This window comes from Galeopterus variegatus, unplaced genomic scaffold (genome assembly GCF_000696425.1).
Source record: "Galeopterus variegatus unplaced genomic scaffold, G_variegatus-3.0.2 Scaffold668, whole genome shotgun sequence".
Lineage (NCBI taxonomy): Eukaryota > Metazoa > Chordata > Mammalia > Dermoptera > Cynocephalidae > Galeopterus > Galeopterus variegatus.
In genome coordinates, this window is record NW_007726779.1 from 226,802 (window position 1) to 249,510 (window position 22,709).

General features: G+C 45.6%; 1 protein-coding gene across 1 annotated transcript in view; it reads left to right on the forward strand.

Annotated features, from left to right (window-relative positions):
* Positions 1-15: 15 nt before the first annotated feature.
* The window catches only part of BACE2 (beta-site APP-cleaving enzyme 2), a 75,134-nt gene continuing 52,440 nt past the window's right edge, over positions 16-22,709 (forward strand). The window contains exon 1 of the mRNA XM_008571216.1: positions 16-219. Coding sequence (XP_008569438.1) covers positions 145-219 — 75 coding nt within the window. The 5' untranslated portion in view covers positions 16-144. The remainder of the gene's footprint in view (positions 220-22,709) is intronic.

Genomic DNA, 22,709 nt, shown 5'->3' on the forward strand with positions numbered 1-22,709 from the left:
GGTGGCCGCGTGCCCCTCAGGGTGGCCGCGGCCACCTGCCGCTGGGCTTCGCCCACCCCCGGGCCCGGGGCCCCCGCCGCGCCCGGCGCCGACGGCCTAGCGCTCGCCCTGGAACCCGCCGGGGGCACAGCCAACTTCTTGGCCATGGTGGACAACCTGCAGGGGGACTCTGGCCGCGGCTACTACCTGGAGATGCTGATCGGGACCCCACCTCAGAAGGTAGGTCGGTGGGAGCTCGCTCTCTGGTCCTCCCGGACCTGACGACCCTCCCTTGCCCCCGGCTGCAGCCACGGGCTTTTCGAGGGCTGGTGGGGCCTCCCAGAGATGTCTCCGTGCGGCTTAGTGTCGCCCCCAAAGCAATAGCTGTCCCCGGAGAGAAGATCGGGGAACGCCGAGGGGCTCGGGTGGGCTGGGGAGTCGGGGCGCGCGTGCTTGGAAAGCGGAGAGAAGGCGGTCCCCGCCCGGGGCGCAGCTGAGGGGTGTGCCCAAGTGTTTCAGAACTTGTGAGCTCCCCTTCCGTGTGGCCGGCAGCGAGAGGAGACCTGCAACTTGCCGCTAACGTGGTTTCCTTCTTGCGAGCTACACTTCCTTCGCGCAAGACGGTGCAGTGGGCCTTGGGCGAAATGCTGTGATTACGGGGGGAAATCACCTTGTGTTAACCGCACCCCCTCCCATGCTGTCTCACTGCTAAAGAGGCTCCTGGCCAGCATCCAACGGCGCAGTACCCTTTTAAAAGGATTTATGCACGAGCTCAGCTAAAAGCAACCCCGTTCCAAGTGGCTCGCTTGCTGCTGGAGGAGGGACCAGGGTTTCCTCTGCTCCCGCTTTCCTCTCTCTGAGTTGGTTCGTCAGCTTCCTCTTCGATCGCCAGCCCCTCTGCAAGAGCGATGCATCCACACGCCTGTGTGGATAGTGTACAGTCAAGCTGCGGGGGAAAAAACTGGACCGAGCCCAGCTTCCGGGGACCAAGTGGTCTTCCCATGACAAAACAAAACTAAAATCAAACAGCCTTCTTTTTCTCTTACTCTGAGGTTTATTTATGAACACTTTTTGTAGCAAGAAACGAATGTTCCCAGTCTCGGTAATCTTGAAAGAAAGAAGAAGAAAGAAAAACATCCCAGGAGTTGATCTGGTCCCCCTCCTTTCCAACTGCCTAATCTAAGTGTGATCTGGGGTCACATTTTCTCATCAATTGAATACACCGTATGAAGATACTTTATTTTTAACATTGTCATTTGGGTTTTAATTCAGCTGTGATTCCCCCATAAATAGAACATACTCATGATTTTTGTATAATTCTAATTAAATTATTCAAGACTTTAAGAGAAAAGACGTGCCATGCTAACTCTTTTTAAAAAGGAAACTGCCGAAAAACTTCTATAGTTATTTAATTAGTTTAAAAAAAAAACCTTCAAAAGCACATTCTGCTCAAAACTTTGATTCTGCTTGCTTTTCATCTTGGTCGTGAGAATCCACGTGAGTGATCTTGGCTGTCCACAAGGGTAGATGGTCGCTGGAGGGCAGGCGGAGGGGATGAAATCATGGTCAGCTGAGGGAGCTTAGCTGGACCATAAGATGTTGGTCCTGGTCAAGCCACCACGTGAAAACATGTGCCTTGTGGTAAGAATGTTGTAAATTTTGTTTTTCACAAGATTTCAGAAGACATTGTGGAAGAAACACTTTTGGTGGCCTATGGATAATCTTTTGGAACAGGCCGCTAAATGACTTCCCATTTGGAATGTGTGCCTTGATTTAAAAAAAAAGAAAGAGAGAAGCTCATGTGTTTTTTGAGTGGAAGGAAATTTTCTCTACTAAAAGTAGACTTCGGCAGTTTGAGTGGCTGTAATAAAAGGATCCCGGATGCCCTTATTCCAGAGGAAAGGGGGAGGGGAAAAGACCTCAAGAAGGACTAAAAAAATACTTCTCTTGGACTCTCAAAAAAAATAAATAAATAAAGCTTTCATAAATAATATTTTGCCTTTGTAAATTAATTCAATGACCTTTACTTTAAAATGATAAAGTTTAATTAATTTAATTAACAGGAATGTATTGAGTACTTATGCTTATAGCTTTACCATAGTCAAGGAAATAATTCATTCAAAGTTATTTCTCAGTTAAAGATTAGCATGTTTCCAGAGAGGGCTGTTTGTTTGCAAAAAACAGATTTAACTTTTACATTTGATGGGTAAGATGCGTTATAACAAAATCCATGTGTACATACAGCCTTTCCAAACGCCTACCGTAAACTCAGGCGCTGGTGACTAGCTCATTAGGATTCACTTCTTGCCTGCCTTTCCCTGAAATGTCTCTGTCCACCAGCAGGGTGTCTGCAGCAGGCCACAGAGGGCAGTGATGGGGTGACTTATGGACCTGGAATGAGTTTTCCTGCTCTGTCAATGGTCAGGAGTCAGGCATTTATTCTCTGCTGATTCTCTGAAGCTTAAAATAAAAATTGCTTAGGTGGAGAGAAAAAATGGAATTGTAAATTGAAGCAATAAATAACCAAGAATTTTTCAAGAATTAAGTAATAGTCATAGATAGTGATTGAGGGGTGTGTGCATGACAAGCACCGTGCTGTGTGCTTTAGGTGTGCTTTTCCTGAGGATCTTCCCAACCACCCCCACCCGCCACCCCCATTGCCCCTTCTTATACGCATTTGGGGGGTGGGAAAACCGAAGACTGGAGAAGCTGCATGACTCACCAGGGCAACGGGGCAGGAAAGAGGAGGAGCCAGAAATGGAATCCAGGGAGCTGCGTTCCTGAACCAAGTTCTGAACCCACTGGGCAGATAATCTCTCCTTTCCCCTCACCTTCTGATTTCTTTTCTTTGGTTTTGGCTTCAAACTATCCTTTCCAGCCAGAGATCCCCTGAACCTTACATCCAAGATGCTAGGGGCTTTATATATGACTGCAACTGGGCTCCTCCCCATCCCCTGCCGCTCCCCCATCTCCTCCTCCTTTTAGGGCAGTGCTTCGTGAACAAGATGGATATTTGGATCCAGGTATGCATGGGAGAGAAACTGAGAGGAGGTTTGACAGGAACCAGAGCAGATCCTCCCTTGCCTATGGCCTATGGGAGAGCCAACTTTTGGAGGTGTGCTTGTCCCCTGAATGCTTTAATCAGAAATCGGGGGTCCATTGTTCTGCCCCATCTCTGCAAGGAGTCCCCGTCATCTGCCCAGAAGCCAATATGAGCACCGCAGGACCCTGCACTGGCAGGCAGGACCACGTTGGCATGGAGATGAGCACCGGGTTTGTGCAGGATCCCATTATATGACTTCTTTCTACCAGTAGAGAACCAGCATCTGCTTGAACTGTGCAATTTGGTCTTATTAATAATAATAATGATGTTCTAAAGTGATTATAATTACAGCAATTTCCATTATTTAAAAAAAAGAAAAAAGACTTTCATGCTAACATCATAAAGCCAACCGAAGATAGGAAAAGGTCTGCAGCTGTATACCTTGTAGTGGCTTCAGAAGTGCTTTTGGGGTTTCTGTTGAAAGATTTTCTGTCATCTCCACTAATATAGATAAAACAGACAGCAAAACTATTTTCATATTTAAACACCTGAATGGAGAGAGCTAACAAATTATCTTGTCGAATCACATTTTAATCATGATACTTTTGTTTGATTATCAGCCTCTTAGTACACAATTATTTGGAAGACTGTGGATTGAGATATGTACCAAGCATATACAATTTAAGAGTTTGTATTTTTCAAAATTGGCCATCCAGGGTCACCAAATTACATTAAGTGGACTGTAGGTGAGACTGGAAAAAGGAAGGTAATGGCCAACAAGAAGAAATTTGGTGGAACTCCTAAGGACAATGAAAAAAGAAAAGATTACTGAGGTTGAGGGAGCAAGGAAGTCCAAGCGAGCTTGCCACTGGCTTCTTGGAGGGAAAGGCGGCAGCTCCTGGGCTGTAGAGAAGGAATTCATCAAAGGCTCCACTGCTGTGAAGGGCTGTGGAGGGCAGGCCAAGGAATCCACTCAAAACAACGTGGGGGGACAGAAGTCTAAGAAGTACTTAATCGTAGTGTTAGCAGTGAACCTTTATTTCTTGCCTATTGGGTGTTGGGCACCGTGCTAAGCATTTTTCACAACTCACCTCATTTAATACTCACGACATCCTGTGAAGTGTGTTCGATTATTTGACTGAATTTTTAGATGGGGAAACTGAGGCTCAGAGAGGCTGAGTAATTTGTCCAAGGCCACCCCAGTGAGGGCAGAGCAGAGACATCAGTCCAGGTCTGCCCAGTTCCAAAGTCCACGTGCTTCCCCACTGCTCCTTATGTGCTGTGATGGTAGTCCCGGTAACTCTTTTGAAAGAATCACCTTCATTTTTCTGTGAATGACTTGGTGTAGTGGGAAGCATCTGGACTGATTATGGATCCTGGTGCTGTAGTGTTACGCATGTGACCGTGGGCAAGTGACGAACCTGCCTGTGCATTCCTTTCCTCTCCAGATGATGATCTTTTAAGTTCTATATGAGTTTCCCAAGTCTGCCCTCACAAATTAGCACAAACTGGGTGGTTTCAAACAGTAGAAATGCATTCTCTGACAGTTCTGGAGGCCAGATGTCCAAAATCAAGGTGTTGGCAGGAACCTGCTCCTTCCGAAGGCTCTAGGGGAGGTCCTTCCTTGCCTCTTAGTGTCTGGCGGTGGCCCGCGCTCCCTGGCCCATAGCAGCATCACTCCAGTCTCCGCCTCCATCTCCACATGACGTTCTTCCCTCTGTGAGTGTCTCCGTGTTCAAATTCTTCTCTTCTTATAAGGACACCAGTCATTGGATTAGAGACCACCCTAATCCAGCCTGACTTCCTAACTTCATTACATCTGCAAAGACTCACTTTCCAAATAAGGCCACATTCACGGGTACCAGGGGTTAGGACTTGAGCATGTATTTTTTTCAGAGATGCATTATAACCCACAAGTTCATTCTAAGTTTATCATCCTATGGATATTTTTTTCTTTTATTCTACCGTATCTTTTAATTACCAATAATTTCAATTTGGAACCTAGATGTAGTTCTCATTGAAGACCATAAGCACGTGACGGCTTTGGTGGTGTGTTACTATGGAGGCTGCAGGAAGAGCAGGCACTGAGGGATGGGGCAGGGGGAAGGGGAGGCTTTCTGCTCTTTTCTGTATGTCTGTATTGGTCCACACTAGACAGTAATTGCTTAAAAATTTTTAAATGTCTTTTGTGGTGTTGCTCTCATTCCAGAATTGCTGGAATCAGTGTGTAGAATTGGAAAAATCCATCCACCTTGTGCAAGCTCAGATCAACCGTATTTAAATACTAATGAGTATCAAATACTCCCACTGGGAACAACGCAGATTAGGAAGCTTGTGTATTTCATGTTTTAAAGACTTTGCAGGGCATCTCTCAGCCCCTTATTAACGGGATATATTTAATGAGAAAGAACACTCCCCTCCTCGGTTCATCTTCCCGCCATGCCGTGCCCATCCCTCTCTCGACTTCTGTCTGATTTCCTTTGCTGTGGGCAGGTTGGCTTAGCCTCCTCTTGGCTGCACATCCTTCCTGTTACTCCTACAATGGTTGCCGACCCCTTCTAACAAAAAACCAGAAGGGAAAGGATAAGGTTAACTATTTCAGTTCGTGATTTCTCCTGTGTGGTAGTGGCTCATGGCTGTGTTGGACCCGGGAGGAGAAATGTACATGTGTTTTTTCCCCTTCCCCACTGTATCTGACAGCATGCCTTAGGATTCACGTCTAGGCCACTGAATAGATCAGGTCAAGCCTTTGACCCCAGGATTTAGGATCCACTTAGGCTGGGGTGGGGGTGGGGGGTTGGTGACTGCTGCCTCCTGCGTCACCCCCATGCAGTGTGCAGCAGGAACTGGGTGGTGGTCCTGGATGCCAGTGAGCCAGGCACTTCTACCTTTGACCAAAGAGTCTCCTTTTATGGCTGACGATGGGCCTTCTGCTTCTTTTGGCTCCCTTACTGTCCTTTCAGGTCACTCTGCTCTGCCAATCCAGCCTTGGCTAGACATTGGGGCTCATTGTACCTTAGTGACAACAGATACTACCTGGAAAACAGAACACACCTGTGAGACAGGTGGGTGGCCCATCTTGGCTTCTGTAACTTCTCTGGGCGTGAATATGTATTTATGGGTGGAATTTGAGTAAGGGTGTGTGTCACATATTCAGGTCTAGTTCTCCCTGCAGAGTGAGACTCTGTGCATGAGGCATGACTGCACTGGCCGTTCCTTGGCTCCCCTTCATTCTTTCCTGGCCCAGATGGACCCTTTGCCTATTGCTACTGAATAAAAAATGGTCACTTTTTGCTCTTAGAATTCTCAAAAGAAGAAAAAATACTCATGGAGGGCTGACATAACCCCATTAAGGAAACAAAACTAGTAGGTTTGTGTTTGAGTTAATGCTTGCTATCCAACACAGGTCTCGGGTTGGATGTTTTCAGATTTTTATTATACAGCACATCATATACCTGTACCTGGAAAAACACAATCTCAGCACTGCCCTTTTAGGAAGACGAAGAGGACTGTCTGGAGAGAGGGCGGGTGATGCCTGGGGCCAGCTTCATCATTCCAGGGAGCCATCAAGGGCAGTGGGAAGGCGCTCTCCTTCCATTTCACACTAGACTGAGAGTGGCAGGGGTGGATTTATTCCCGGCCTGCTAAGCACAGCCTCGTGCTGCAACTGCAGATCACAGCCCCCTCTAAAACCAGCGACCGAGAAGTAGCCTTGTTGGCGGCAGACAGGAGACTGGTTCAGTATGTCAGCAGTGCAGACCCCTGCCAAGACACCTCAAAGCTCCCCCTCTGAAGGTCGTGTATGGTGCGGGGGGGGGGAGTTAAAAAGTGTTAAATCAAAAAGGTTTCCAAGTATCAGTGACATCAGAGAAAATGTGGTCTGAGTCATTTTCGAGGTGAGGACCTGTTGCTGGGAAGCTGCTTCTTGGTGAAAATGGGCGTGGATTCCAGAAGCCTTGGAGGAGCATCCAAACCCTTTCCACTACATCATGCTATCTCCTGAGGACATTCATAGGCTTTTTTCCAATTGGAAAAGCCACTAGGAAGCAGGCAGAATGTGGTTTGCACAGTGATTGGGGCATTCAGTACTCTGGGTGCTGATCCCAGATCTGCTACTTGCCAAAAGCTGGGTATTGGAGAGCAAGTCATTTAAGCTTAGTTTCCTCCTCTGTATATTAGGGAATTTGACCAAGAGACCTGAGATCCCTCCTAGCAACTCTAGCACTCAATGATTTTAATCTACTTTACTCAAGAGAACTTCAGATAGCTCTGATTGTTCATCCTCAGACCAGGGATGCTTCAGCTTTATCCAGGTGTGTCACCTGGGGCTCTGTTAACAAGCCGAATCTGATTCAGTGCTGGGCTGCGGAGAAGGCAGCGGCTGCTGGCTCTCAGGCCACGTTTGGAGTCACTGCTTCTGCAAACCAGATGGCTGTGGGAAGACTAAGAATGTCTTGCAGAGCTGGTTAAAAATACAGATTCCCAGGACCTAGTCTTGAGAATCTGCATTTCACCATACCCCGCAATTCCCGTTGAAGCAGCCAGCTTGGCCCCTGTCCTTGGGTGCTATTTGGAGGCCACCAGTGAGGGCGGATTCTCCTCTGCTCAGTGGTTTGCTATGCAGAGTGGGTATATTGTTTTATCTTCCAAAATACTGTCGTTTGGTTAAGTGTTTCCTTTTCCTTGCCCATTTAGATAATCTCTACCTCAGGCAGATTGTGTTCCAGAAGCTTCCTTGTATTGGGCAGCTGGGAAACGTGGAGTGTGTCTTCTGCAGTGATCAAGTTCTAGAGCAGTGGTACTCAGAGTCTCAGTGCTGAAGGCGTACTTTTGAAATTTCTGTCATGGAGCCATAATTTGTAAATCAAGAAAAATGAAAAAGACATATAAGATACAGGTGCTGTTCTTTTAATTATCAGTTTCAGCAGACATCCCATCTCTCTGCACTGAACTCAAGTTTCCCGAGGTTTCTGCTCACGTTCTGTGGTTACCTCGTGGCCATGTGTTACGGCAGGCGCAGGTGGGTAGACCCTAGTAGTGCACTTGCTCCATAGAGCCCGCAGCCTGTGCAAACAAGGAGTTGTCACTAATGGTTCCAGTAACAACTTTGCTTTGTGGCCTTCTCCTTTTAATGAGACAGTGGTTATTTTTACTAAAGCAGAAAAGAAATGTGATGTTATTGGGATTTGTTTTTCTCTCTGGAGTAATCCTGCCTGGGGAGTATTGAGGCCTGTATATCCCAGAATGTACAGATCTCTTTTCAATTAGGTGCTCTCGGGCTGGAGAACATCTGACTGTGTCATCAGTGCCTTATAACTCACAAGTGTGAAGGCCACTTAGGTGGGACACCACCAAGAAGTTGAAAATCAACAGAGAGTGGCTGAGAGGGGAGAAGATCTAACCTGCCAAAATAGACATTCTAAAACTCTGTGTCCTTCAATAAGGCAGGCCTTCCCTCAGCACTGACTTACACCTAATTTCAATAGGCTCTTTGCCTCAATTCCCCATGTCATAGCCTCCTGCAGATTAGAAATGGAAGTGAAACAGTTGGTGCCAGTTACATGAACGAGCCTTTGGGACGGGCAAGCAAGGTGTTTGCCCTCTCAATGTCTCTACTGCCTTCCCAAGAAAGGGTAAAGATAAAACAACACGCACTCATGGTTCATGCGAGAATCACCAAGAGAGCGCATGTTAGAACCTGAGCCCAGCAGCAAGCACGTGGTAAGTATTCTGTACATTTTAGCTCAGAAAAAGAGGCAAATTCCAGCTGCTGGTAAACAGAGGGGGAAGGCAAGTAAAATAAAACAGAAACAGAAACTAGATGCCTTACAGACCCAGCTGTGTGTCTCGAAGGATTTGAAGCCTCTTCTCTCCTTCTAAAGCCAGCGCTTCTGGGCCCACCATGCTGCTTCCCAGCCCTTTAAGAGGGTGGTGGGAACTCCACAGCTCTGCCCCAGGGGTGGCAAATAGTTCTAACTCAGTGGTTCCCAAGCTGGGGTGATTGTGTGTTCCCCTGGGGACATTTAGCATTATCTGGAGATATTTTAGGTTGTCACAGTTGGGTGGTGCTACCACCATCTAATAGGTGGAGACCAGGGATGCCACTCAACATCCTGCAATACACAGAATCGCCCCACAACAAAGGATGATCTGCCCCAAATGGCAACAGTACCAAAGGTGAAAACTCGACGTGTCAGGTCGGGAGGCCTGGGAGCAGCTGCACAGAGCAGTGAGGGGTTGCCCAGGAGAAGAGTGTGCTGTGGGCACATGTGGGAGTGGCAGGACGCTGACACCTGTCATCCTCCTGATCTTTATGGCCCTCTCTTGTTCTTGGCATTATGTGGTTCTTCTTGCCAGATGCAGTAAGGCATTAGAATTAAAACACTTATAGCTGGAATGATTGGGGATTAAAGAGGAGAAAGAATTTTGAACTATACTCAAAGGGTGAGCATGCTTTCATTCCTTTATTCAGCATATTTATTAAGCACCTACTGTATGCCAGGCCCTGTTTTAAGTTCTGGGATGCAACAGTCAACTAGACAAAGGTGGTCCTTGCTTCTACAGATCCTCTGTTCTTGTTAGGAAGACGGATTATAAAGGAAGTAAAGAGAATTTTAGGTAAGTCCTGTGAGACAGTACAACCTGGTCATGGGTAAAAGCAGATTGCTTTAGAAGGGGCGGTTAGGAAGACCTGTCTGGGGAGTGCAATTTGACCTGAGACCAGCATGATGGGAAGGACCCAGCCCTGAGAAGTTCCAGGATGAAGCCAGAGAGGGAAGACCACATCTAGAAGGGCATGCGGCGTGAGTGCACATGTGATGGGGAGTTGGCTGATACACCTGTCTCAGGAGCAAGGCTTCTTCCATCTATCCTAAAAGTGTGCTTTGGGGTTAGGTTCTATTAGAACAAGTCCTTACAAAGAGTGTGAAAATACTATATCACAAGCATACAGGCAATGCGTGTGTAGGGAGTGAGGCGTTGGGGTAGAGTGTAGTTAAGTATGGTTGGCCAGGAGAGCTTCTGAATTAAAAAGGAAAATTAAACTCAGAGTGCCCAGGGGGGGTGGGGTGGAGGAGATTGCTGCGTGTGGTTTTCAACACTGTCCTCACTTGGGTTCCCCCAGAAATGGACCTGAAACAAGGATGTAAGAGTGGGTGGTTTATTGGGAAGTGGTTCCAGGAGTCATGGGTAAGAGAGTGTGTGTGAGGGAGAAGGTTGCAGGTTTGGGCCACGGGCTGAATCTACCCAGGGACCTCTGAGAGATAATGTCACATAGACCCAGCTGTCCCAGCTAAGGGTCAAGACAGCCACGCATTTATCATTCTCTCCTGCCAGTCATGGGCCAAGGGTGGCTTCCAGGGGGTTAACACTTCAGTATTTGGGGTGCCACAGCTGGCCAGAGAAACTGGTCTGCAGAGGCACAGGTGCTTGCATTTGGGGCTTTATGGTCAAGTGCACAGGAATGGTGGAGCCAGCACCGTCTGCTGTAGCCACCACATCCCTCATGCCTACAGCTGTGGCTGGCATGGCTTAGACTAAAATCTGAGGATGAAAGAATGAATATGCTATACCACTGGAAATATTTGAGAGCATCATTTTGGCCCAGGAATCTCCAAATGGAGTTTTAAAACTCTCCTTTAAAATCCTTGCCTACTCACGTGGTCTTGAGTGTAACACAGAAAAGCCACCGTGAGTCATCTGGAGTGTGCTTCTCACTGCTGGGCTGTGCTTTGAGCTTTTGTGGAAGATGAAGATGGGATGTGTGAGGACTGAGCAAGAGAAATGGTTGGGGGCAAAAGGGCATTGTGTTTGAGGTTAAAAACTACCACAAAACCCCTTTGAAAATCGAGTGTTCTGGGCAGAAAGCCTTTAGAATGGCTAGTGCCTTGCGTTGCTGAATAGCAGCACAGCAGAGGTTACAAAAGGACACTTACACATCACCCATAACTAAGTTTACCAAAGCATCGCTCCCATAGCTTTGTATGCGTAAGAATATGTTATGTAATAGGTTATATTCCACGTAACATCGATTCTTAAGTATACACAAATTTTAAAATATATCTCATACTTCTATTTTGTATCATCCTCTGATTAGTAAATATATGTACATTTTGGCTCAACCCTGTAGTACACAGAGGCGACGTCTGTTGTGCCACTTTTTGCTCCCTCCATCCAAATAGGAGAGACTCCAGTGCTGATTGGGCTGGTCTGTTTGCAAGCACGTGCTGGGCTGCATTTGAAGAGGGTGGAGTCACCAAGTCACCATGCACCCACCATGATCCTCATCTTCCCCTCCATGTCTGAGCTGGTGCTTCACTTGGGGTCTGCTCACCTCTGTCTCTATAGACACACACCTCATTATCCTGGGTTTGTGAACTATGAGGATGGCTGGAGAACTGAAAAATCCCGGTATTTGTGCTCAGGCCTAGGAAGAGGCAGGGGCCTGCTAAACCTCAGATTTAAGCCTCAGGCTCCAACCCAACTTCCACGGGGCTCTTCAGGGGGCTGTTGGGTCTTCACACAGCCAGTCGTCCATGGCACACTTACCCATTTCCTGCTGTTCCTTAGGTCTGTAGCACCTCAGATCCTTACGCAGTGGAGGAGTGATCGGAGACACTGGAGCCCAGCAGTTCTGGCTCCTCAGACCAAACAGCATCTCCATGTTTTCCTCAGGGTTTGGAAGCTACTTTTACATTAAATTCTCCATTGATATTTTTGATTGGCTTGATGCAGTTGTGATTCCTGATTCTTTGTACATGAGTTATTTTCTTTTTTCTCTGGAAACTTTTAAGATATTCTTAGACCTGATATTCTGAAATCTCATGATGATGTTTCTTAGTAGGGGTCTTTATCTTATTACTGTGCTGGGCACTTGGTGAGTCTTTTCAGTGTATAAAACTCTTGCTGTTAAGTTGTGAGAAACTTTCTAGAAATTGCCTGCTTTCTGTGGGCATCCTGTTATCCAGAGGTTGGGCCTTCTAGTTTGGACTCTCCTATTTCCCATCTCTGTCTTTTTTTGCTCTGCTCTCTTTATTCATTTCTGCCACCATAATTTAAATTTTCAAGACCACTTTCTTTTTCTCTGAAGGTTTTTTTTTTTTTGCCTTATTCTTATTTTACGCTTGCATATCTTCTCCTATTTCTCTGAGGGAATTAATTATGATTTTGTTTGAAGTTTTCTTTCTGCTTTCTGCCTTCTTTCTGTCTGCTCTGAGTTTCTTTTCTCAGTGTGTTTGTCATGGTCTCTGTGTCTTGTGCTAGAGACCTCCCTCAAATATCTTGCGATTATTGGCCATGTGTTCATATTTAAAAGAGAAGCACTAAAAGGCTGATTGGAAATTCGGGGCTGTGTATAGATTGGGTATAGAGTATATTTTCATTATTTATATCCATGCCTAGTTTTTGAAACACAGTAATTATTCTATGTTACCTGCCCTTGTCAATTAGGTGACTGAACTGAAACAACTCCCCCACTCTCTTCTCTGGCTTGACGCTTCTCACTGTAGCTTCCCTTGTGAGTAAGTACACAGCTTTGGACAATGGATCCTAAATGCAGGTTTCCTGGGGAGTTACAGGGTAAGCTTATGCTTTTCTGATAAAAGTGGCAGATGTGGCCAGGACAATATTTGCTTCTCCTTTCTGCCTTTAAAGAACATACAAGACCTCCAACAGGGAGAGCCAACTTCTGATCTTGAGAGAGAGTCCAGGGGGCAGCAGTGATATTGACAATGATTTCTTTGAGACTTTGATCTAATACCAACTATCTCTAGAATCTTCTTCATATGGAAAAAAAAAATCCCTACTTGTTCAAGCCACTCTTAAAATTAAAGCTATAATTTTCTATTTACTTGCAGCCAAAAACATTCCAAATAATGCACCCTCATAACTTTTTGGAATGAGGAATGCCAGAGGGAGTTAGTATGGGGTAGACCAGAGGTATGCAGACTAAGGCCCATGGGCCCAATCTGGCCAGCTGCCTGTTTTTGTAAATAAAGTTTTATTGGAACACAGCCATGCTGATTTGTTTATGCATTGTCTGGGACTGCTTTCACAATGCAGTGACAGAGCTGAGCAGTTGAGACAAATGCCATATCACCAAAGCCTAAGATATTTACTATCTGGTCCTATACAGAGAAATTTTGCTGACCTTTGCGTTAGTCTGTCAGACACTGGAGACTAAGGAGGGAATAGTAAAGTGGTCAGCTGACCAGAGGAGGTTTTGCCCACATCAGGAAGCTGCAGGTGGGAGGTATCCCATGGTGGATGTTGGGGAGGGGGAGAGAGTGGCTCAGAAGAGCCCACTGAGTTCCCCACAAGAGGAAGGGTTAGCATATGGACACCAGCCATGCCAGAGTGCACCAGCTGTGCAAGTGAAATACTTTCCTGCCCCTTCTGCCTCCATCCTCCCTGTTTCAGTTCTGGAGAAATCAGAAGCCGGGTTGTGAGCAAGGCAGGGAAATGGTGATAAATCCAGCCACACCTCCCCTTCTCCACTGTAGATCTCAGAGCCTAAATCAGGCCCATTACACTGGATGCCAGATAGAAAGTTTGATATTAGATACGACAGGATGTATAATGCCTAAAAATAAATGTGTTACCACAAAACCATTGGAAAAATACAGGCTTTGCCCAAGATTTCATTCAAGGGTGGAGAAGAACAATTTGCACAGTACATTTGAAGGCATTAGTAGGACAAGAGAAAGTTCTATTAAAATGTTAATCCCATCACGCAAACCCTATGGAGGGGGGGGTTGGAAATGACTAGAAATATTACAGATGCATTTTTCCTTTGACTGAGAAATCCACTTCTAGGAGTTTACACAAAAGTTACACTGGGAAAAACTATGAAAAGCAATTCACAAGACTTTTTATTGTGGTGCTTACTTGTATTAGCAAATGATTGGAAACAACCCACCGGTTCATAGAAAGGGGACTGACTGAGTAAACTATGGGGCATCGCCACCACGGAACATGATGTAGATGAATGAGAGTATCTTTAAGTATTGCAAGTGAGGAAGGCAAGATGTAGAAAAGAGGATAGACGGTGCACCACTGTTCATCTAAAAACGCAGCTTACAGCACACGTAGGTGCCTCTCTCAAGAAATTGCCCAGGACAAAGGTCTCCAAGGTTTGTTTGTACCTAAGAACAAAGGATGAAGTTTTACTAAGTTGTGATGGTCACAGGTAGTCATGCAAGGTCCACCTGCCAAGTGGCCTGGTCACTGGTGGCTGTGGCCCATTGGGGAGGTGTAGGGTCTGAGGGTCGTTGATGCCTCAACTTAGCGAGCATGACTGGTGTGACCTAGAATGCTCTTTGGCAGCCTGTTGCTGGCAGCAGTTTCTAGCTTCAGCATGCCATCAGTCAGGTTTGTTTTTAAAAAACAAAGTCTCTAAAAATGAGTTACATGCTTTGATTTCGCAGAAAGTCATAGTTCCAGATTTGCTGACTTTTATTAATATGTCACATGGCTGGCAGTGGTATGCTACTTAGTAGATATTGAAAGAAATAAACAATTAAAACAGGTCCTTTAAGGTGATATTTAACACTGAGTGAGAGATTGCTTTTCAAAAGAAACTCCTGCTATGGAGAGAATCTTTTGAAGATGATATCTGTAAATGTTTCCATCATTATTTGATTTCTACTACCAAAAATGATATATTTGCTACCTATAAAAACACTTTTGAACCCTTAACCTGGAAACAGAATTTCCTATCTATATAAAAATCTTCCAAAGAATGTTGGTTGTTTTGAAAAACAACAACAAACTAGAAATAAGTAGCACCCTGTGATTAGTTTGCTAAAGCTACTGACTGACATTAGAGAAGGTGAGAGTTTATTATTCGTTATCCCCATTTTACAGGTGGGGAAACTGAGGCACAGAACAGTTACATTGTTGATGTAACACAATTCATGAGGGCACAGCCAGGATTTTAAAACTGGTTGGCTGGTCCCACACTGTGTGTTCTGAACCAGCGTGCCAAGTTGCCTCTTGCATATTTTTAAAAGTTCATAATGTACGTAATGTACAAGGAAAGGTGTGCGTAAGTTATAGATATACACACAAACGGGGTTGAGTACTCAGAAATATTTTTCTTGATGGGGCATTTCATCTTCAAAGTTTCAAAGTCACTCATCTATCAGAATTATGGAGCCTGGCAGGGAATGATGAGCCTCGTCTGACTCAAGAGAAACTGCCCGTTGCTAATTTGAGTCAATGTGTGTCTTGGTATTCGGGCCAGGTCTTGGGACATTGCAGGTGCTCAGTAAACATTCATTTGCTCACCAGTCTGTTTCTGACACTTAGCCTTCTGGAAAATACACCTGCTGCCTTCTTTAATAAGCTCCTCTACCAAAGCAGTCCCAGAATAGAATTGAACAATTTGTTAAAGCTTTATCTAAACCATAAATATCAATATCCAGCAGTGATCCCCAGGCAGTGCCTACGTGGGGTGTATTTTACCGCTCTTTCCAATGAACCAATGTCAATCACACCCCCTTGACTCTTAGTTCCACCCACTTTTCTTAGGGAACTCTCCGAAGTCAGGGTGCTCCTTGCCATCTGCTCTCTTCCCCCTGGTGTGTGTGGGGAGGCGGATTGGCTGCCCGAGCTCTCTCACCTCCATCCTACCTGCTGCCTTTCTGACCTCCTTCTCCACTTCTAGAAGAAGCCGCCCCGGGAGCAACAGGCTGGGGGAAGGGAGGACTGCTTTCGGCTGGCAGCTGCTCAGTACTCCACTAAGGTGCTGGGGACAGTGCTGTGGGGGCAGGGGAGTCTGCCCAGCCTAGACAGAAGCATCCTATCTGGGTGTGGGTGAAAATGGCACCACCCAGTGGCCTCCACCTGTGCTTGCTCAAGGACTTAGAATTTTTCCTGGGACAGCTCCTTTCTGTCCTCTGCCAGGGAGGTCAGCTTCCAAGAACTTTATTGTTTGGGCTTCCTTTTCTTCTGGCTTCTGATTGGGCCCAGGAGGCGGGAGGAAAGTTTGTGCTTAAGTCCCCCTGGCCTTCCCTTCCTGTGTTAGCCTGGCTATGTTCCCTCCATGACTGCAGCTTTGGCGGCAGGTCCTCTCCAGCTCTGGCTCTCAGCTGGGCACTCACAGCTGTCCTCGCCCTGGGGCTGGTTCCTACTGTGGCGGGTCCTGGTGCCTCTGTCTGTTCAGGTTCCCCTGGCCCACACTTCCATGGACAGCCCCTCCACTAAACCCTCTTCTAGGGAACTCTTGAGTGGAATTCTCTTTCCCGCCTAGCTCTGATTAGTCCAGCTGATGATAATTACAATTAGCGAGAAACTTTATTTAGTTTATGAGTCTGTCCAAATCTTTCAGTCATTTAAATTCAGGCTTCAGTTGACATTCATTGCTTTGTAGGAAGTATACTGAGCTGCAGAAACTTGGAGAAGCAGAGAAGCCAACCACATGGTGTGCTCCACTTTCCTCATTGGCACCTCCTGTCATTCTGGGTCTGCACGTCAGAGCAAGTATACCCATGGGGACTTGGATTGGAACCACATGATCTGCACAGTCTCAGGGCCTTATGAACTGTGCTGGCCCTGCCCCATGTTATAGGCAGAATCGTGACTGCTAAAATTCATATGTTGAAGTCCTACCCCCACGTGCCTCAGGGTGTGACTGTATCTGGAAATTGGGTCTTTAAAGAGATAATTAGGTTAAAATGTGGCTGTTAGGGTGGGCTCTAATCCAATCTGACAGGTGTCCTTATAAGAAGAGGAGATTAGGACACACAGAGATACCAGGGACGTGCATACAGAGGGACAACCATGTGAAGAGGCAGCAAGAGAGTGGCTGTCTGCAAGCCAAGGAGAGAGACCACCTGCCGACACCTTGATCTTGGACTTCCAGCCTCCAGAACTGTGAGAAAACAAATATCTGTTGTTTAAGCCCCCAGTCTGTGGCATGTTGTTATGGCAGCCCGAGCTGACTCAGACACCCTCTTCCGTCCCAGCTCCTGCCTGGGTCTAATGCACATGCCGTCCCCGCCCAGCCTCTGAGTTCTGACGCTTCATGCAGTGCCCACTGCTCAGGCACCTGGGTCCCCACCCTTCCTCCTCCAGGATCGCTCACCAGCCCATTTCCTGTTGGCGAAAATGAGGAGACAGGGGAGGACCTTCTGAGACACAGTCATCTCTATACTGTAATATCCCAACTGACATTACTTTTTGGACCATAAAAACTGTTTGTCTTATGAAGTCTTTTGTTGTTCAGTAAATGCATGTTAATATGTCAGAAACGTACTGAGGAAATGGCCTGCCAGAAGCCGTTTAGCTCTTATCACCCTGGAGGTAGTTTTAAGAGAAACACATTTAATAAAGTTAAGTTTATTTGTTTTTCACAAACCAAGACACATCCACTCGGGGCAAAATCGTGACATCCAGGTGAGTCAGAAAATCACGGCTTCTTATACAGCCAGCTGTTTAAGGGCTGAGACCATCTCGCTGCCTGCCCTTTCCAGTACTTGCAACAAAAAGAGTTGGAGTGTTTGGTGCAAAACCCAGCACTTAAAAGAATGACGCTCTCAGCTGTGACTCTTGCTGCCTCGTCTCCGTCTCGGCAGTTCATTGATTTCCAAAGCTGGCAGCCTCCTCAGGGGAGAGAAGATTTAAAACGGAGCAGCCGACTGTAATCTCCATTCTGTCCGGGAACCGAGCGGTGAAGCGGCCGGGCCGGTTAGGAGCATATTAACGGTCTACAGTAAGGCTGCGAGACTCTTCTGCATATAAATCAGAGTTCAGGAAATTGTGTGGTGAAACATTTTCTTCCAAGTCTGCACTTATCCTCTTTTCTGAAGGAAAAAGGATATCTCCTCCTATGCTGGCAGAGGAGGAGATAAAGTTTGAGTTAATTTTGGCCGTTTCAAACAGTAATCAATATTTTCCAAACTGGCAAACCCAGCATTTTTCAGGCTTATTGTCAATAATTAAAAGAAAAACTTTGTTATTGTAAAACTTCAGTTGAATGCCAACCATTGAAGGCCCTATATTAGATGGAGCAGGGATACTGAGTGCTACAAGATCTTTATTAAGCGCAAACCCCATCTTCATCTTTTATATAATTTTTAATGTTTTGGGATATTGTGAAATCATGTAATGCAGTTTTCACTATGAATTATTTTCAGAGGTCTTTGTGCTAAATGATTGGGTGTGACTGTAATCAGATGTTTGTTGCATGTATAATGGGATGGATAACGCTTAGTTGACATGTACAGAAATTATTATATGTTTGATTAGTGGATTGTTGAAGGTGATGGGAAGGCTGGATGTTGACTTCAAAGGGGGCTCTGAGACACTACCATGAGGGGATGGGGCAGAGAGTCATGTCACATGACCAATGCTTGCAGGGTTCCTGGGGGGTGTACACCCTGTCCACCTCAACCCCAGAGGAGGGCTCTAGGCAGGGCACACACTGTATTTGGCAAGCTGTCAGGTGGGAGAGGGAATTACTGCAGAGGACAGGCTTAAGTCTGCTGGAAAGCAGTCAGCCTGTGAAATGTTTAGCCAACTGGAAGTTTTGTGAGGACAGGCACTGAGTCCCTCTTGTTAACCATATGTCCCCAGGATGGCACATTATTCCTGACATAGGGTAGGTCCTCAGTAAATACTTGTTGAATTAAACTGAGAAAGGAGATCTTTGTAAAACAGATGCCCTGAAATTGTAACAAGCTAGAGCATAAAGTCATGTGCTTCCTGTCACCAAGGAATACAGCAGAAATGCGCTCCCCAGTCGGGGTGGTTATAGCTGGCAGGGCTGCATTGCTGGGAGGTCAGATCAATGAGTGGTTCCCGGACCTGGCTGATCATTAGTCACCTAGGGACCTTGCTAAATGTAAAGGTTCCAGGCTCCATTCTCTGGGTTGGAGATTCTGTATATTTTTTAAGTTCGTGGGGATGATTCCAGTGATCAGCCAGGACAAAATGATGACCCCTAAGATTTCCTTCAATTCTTCAGTTTTTGTCATTCTTGAGAAAATCTAATCCAGTGGCTGGGTGTGGTTATTGTTTTGGTAAGGCAGTTACTGTAATCCGCAAGCGTTCAACAGCTATTCAACGTGCACTTGATACTTGCCAGAGGAAGCAGCAGTGAGCAACAGTTACCGAAATCCTGCCTCCTTGGAGCTTACGTTTTAGTGGGGAGAGACGCAGAATGCATGCCATAATCTGTATTTAGATAGTGACAGATGCTATGAGAAACATTAAAACATGGGCAAAGGAGTGCCAGGAGTAGAGAGGTGTCACTGGTTTATGTAGATGGTCGGGGAAGGTGTCTCCAATGAGGGAGCATTGGTGTGGAAAGGAGGGAGGGATGTGGGGAAGGGTGCTCCAGGCAGAGGGAACAGCCAGTGCAAAGGCCCTGAGGAGGATGTGTGCTTGCACATTGGAGGAACCCCAAGGAGGCTGTGAGACTGGAGCACAGTGGGTGGGTTAAGGGAGAGAAGATCAGAGAGAAGGGGGTGGGATCACTGCTGAAGAGAGTTACATGGCTGAGAGGGTGAATTTCAAACGCGGTTTTGGAAATGCCTTTCTTAACACTCAAGCTGAGGTCCGGGAGCTGCTGAATATGCATTTGGGGTTCAAGCGAGAGGTCCAGATAGATATCTAAACTTGAGAGTCCACTGTGCAGAGGTGTCATTTAAAGCCACGAGGGTCCAAGCACTCCCCCATGGAGTGAATCTAAACAGAAGAACTGAGGTCCAAGGATGCGCTCTGGGACATGCCAACACGTAGAGGTGGGGCAGGTGAGCAAGAAGTGAATGTGCAAAGGGCCCAGAGAAGGAGCAGCCAGGGAGGCAGGGGGAGAGCCGGGGGCAGGAGTGAGCCATGGGCTGGGGGCCAAGGGAGAGAAGCTTAGCGGTTAGTGGTGGCGTGGGAGGTCGTTGGTAGGGAGAAGAGCTCTTTCATGGGGTGGTGGGATCAAGTGAGAAAGGAAGAGAGGATTTGGAGACCATGAACCCAGTCAGCTCTGTCAAGGGGATTTCCTGTAAAGGAGAACAGAGAACTGGGGCCGTGGTGGGAGGACAGCGTGGGGTAGAGATAGGTCTGCCTCCTCTCCTTTTAAGATGGGAAACTACATCCTGTGTGTGAGCAGGCATCAGTGATCCTGGCAGAGGAAGGGAAACTTGATGATCCAGAAGAGACAAGGGAATTCGGGACTGTGCTGACCCAAGTGGGCAGGGGTGGGTCCAGCGCCCGCTGAGAGGGGGTGGTGGTGGGACTGCAGTGTCCGTCTGTACTGCTGTCCCTACAGTATGTTAACAATGATGCACAGGGCTCTCGCAAGTATGTAAGAGATTTTGCCAAGGTTAATATGTTGCAGTTTTCTCGCCAAGTTGTCTTAGTTTCTTCCCTCTCTAGAATGTTCTGGAAGATTTTCATATGACTGTTCTATATGATAATTAGGAAAACATCTGTATTTTGCTGGCATAGAAGCAAAAGAGGGATGCATCTGTCATTTCTCTGCTGGATTAACTTTCTTTCAAAATATCTGAACCTCATAAAAACACTGAGGTCAATGGAGATTTAATGTTTTTCCTGAGAGGAATTTACTTGGAAGGGCTTTTAAAACATCTTTATAGCAGAGAATGATATCTTTGATGGCCATATGCCTATTAAAATACTTTTTTTTTTCCCTTGTGGGTTTAACAAGAAAAAAACATCAAAGCCTTTTACAAACCACATAGAAATAGCCTGTTTCTTAGATAGCCGGCCTGAAATTAGCAAAGGGTACCAGATTGAAACAACGGCCTTTCTGTGTCACACTTTCCAAGTGCGGGCTGCTCAGATAGGCGTGCGAAGAGATAATGCAAAATGGAGATAACATTTTAGATTGTAAGAAGATTTCATTGTAAAGGCTGGGTCACAGCATTCCATATTCAGATGAATATTAGGATTTATAGATTATCTGTCATTATCCATTAACACACTCATGTATAATCATCAATTTTGCCAAGAGATGTTTGTACCTTTGTGACACAGAACTTAAATCATATGTTTTGCTTTCAATGCACTTAATGATAGTATTTTATGATGTGTTTTTATAGATAAAATAAACTCCAAGAAGCTCCAATAAACTCACAAGGCCACTCAGGAGATCTGTTTCAAATACAACATGGTTGTTAATCAGTCACCTGTGTACATAATTCAAAATACTGGATTGTGTCTTACTTCCCACCACATTCAGAAGTCTACCTTCCTGATTCTGTTGTGTTTAACACAGTAATAAAATTGGTTATGTTGCCTTGAAAATATCTAATAAACAGAGGGGCTGCTTTTTTTTAAAGTATGTTCAGTGGCAGAAGAAAGAGCTTAGAAGTTAAACTTTTATGTGGATGTATGGAACTTAAACTTTTAGTGCGGTGAATAAACCTCATATGAATTATCTGTATTTGCTGGTCCTTCATTCTTCATGTTAAGAAAGAGAAGGCTGGTCTTTTGTCTGAATGTTGGGTGGTGAACTGCAGAGGGGCACTGTATCTTCCTCATCTCCACTGCACAGGCACGTGGTAGCTGCTCACTAAATATTTATTGAAAAAATGCATCTCCACGAAAGAGCTGAAAGCAAGTCTCAAAGAGATATGTGTACACCTGTGTTCACAGCTGCATATTCACAATAGCCAAAAGATGGAAGCAACTTAAGTGTCCATCGATAGATGGATAGATTAAAAAAATGGTGTATACAGAACATATGTTTTAGGTCTGGCTTCTGTAACAAAGTACTGTAGACTGGGTGGCTTATAAGCAATATAAATCTCTCAGTTCTGGAGACTGGAAGTTCAAGATCAAGATATCAGCATGGTCAGGTTCCAGAGAAGGCACACTTCCAGGTTGTGGACCACTGACTTCTCGTATCCTCACGGAGTGGGAAGAGAGAAAGAGCACTTTCTGGGGTCTTTCATAAGGGCACAAGTCTCATAAATGAGGGCTCTACCCTCATGACCTCATTACTTCCCAAAGTCCCCACCTCCTGTCATCACCTTGGGGATTAGGATTTCAACATAGGGGGAATATACACATTTAATTCATAACAAAATGCAATGGAATATTATTCAACCTTTAAAAAGGAAGGGAATTCTGACAGATGCTATAACATGGATAGACCTTGAGGACATTATGCTAGGTGCAATAAGCCAGGAACAAAGGAACAAGTGCTATATGACCCCACTTATTTGAGGTTCCTAGAGGAATCAAATTCATAGAGACAGAAAGTATAAGGGTGGTTGCTGGGGGATGGAGGAGTGGGGAGTTGTTGTTTAATGGGTATGAGTTTCAGTTTTGCAAGATGAAGAGTTCTGCAGACGGATGCTGGTGATGGTTGCACAGCAATGTGAATGTACTTCATGCCACTGAACTGTGCACTTAAAAATGGTTAAGATGGTAAATTTTATGTTATGTATACCTTACCACAATTTTTTTAAAATGAATCTTAATAACTAGAATAATGGTGAGGAGTGATTATTTTATAATTATAGTAACTTGAAAATTTTGCCTGTTGCTGTAGCAGATGTATACATTTATCTCTCTCTCTCTTTTTTTTTTTTTGACATTTACTAAAAACTGTGACAATATTTGCATGTTGGGAACCAGGGAGAAGTTAACCATGTCCTTTTTCTGAAAGTTCAGATTTGAAGTGGCTGTTCAATTACATTATCAACTCTTGAGCAAAAGAGAACATTTA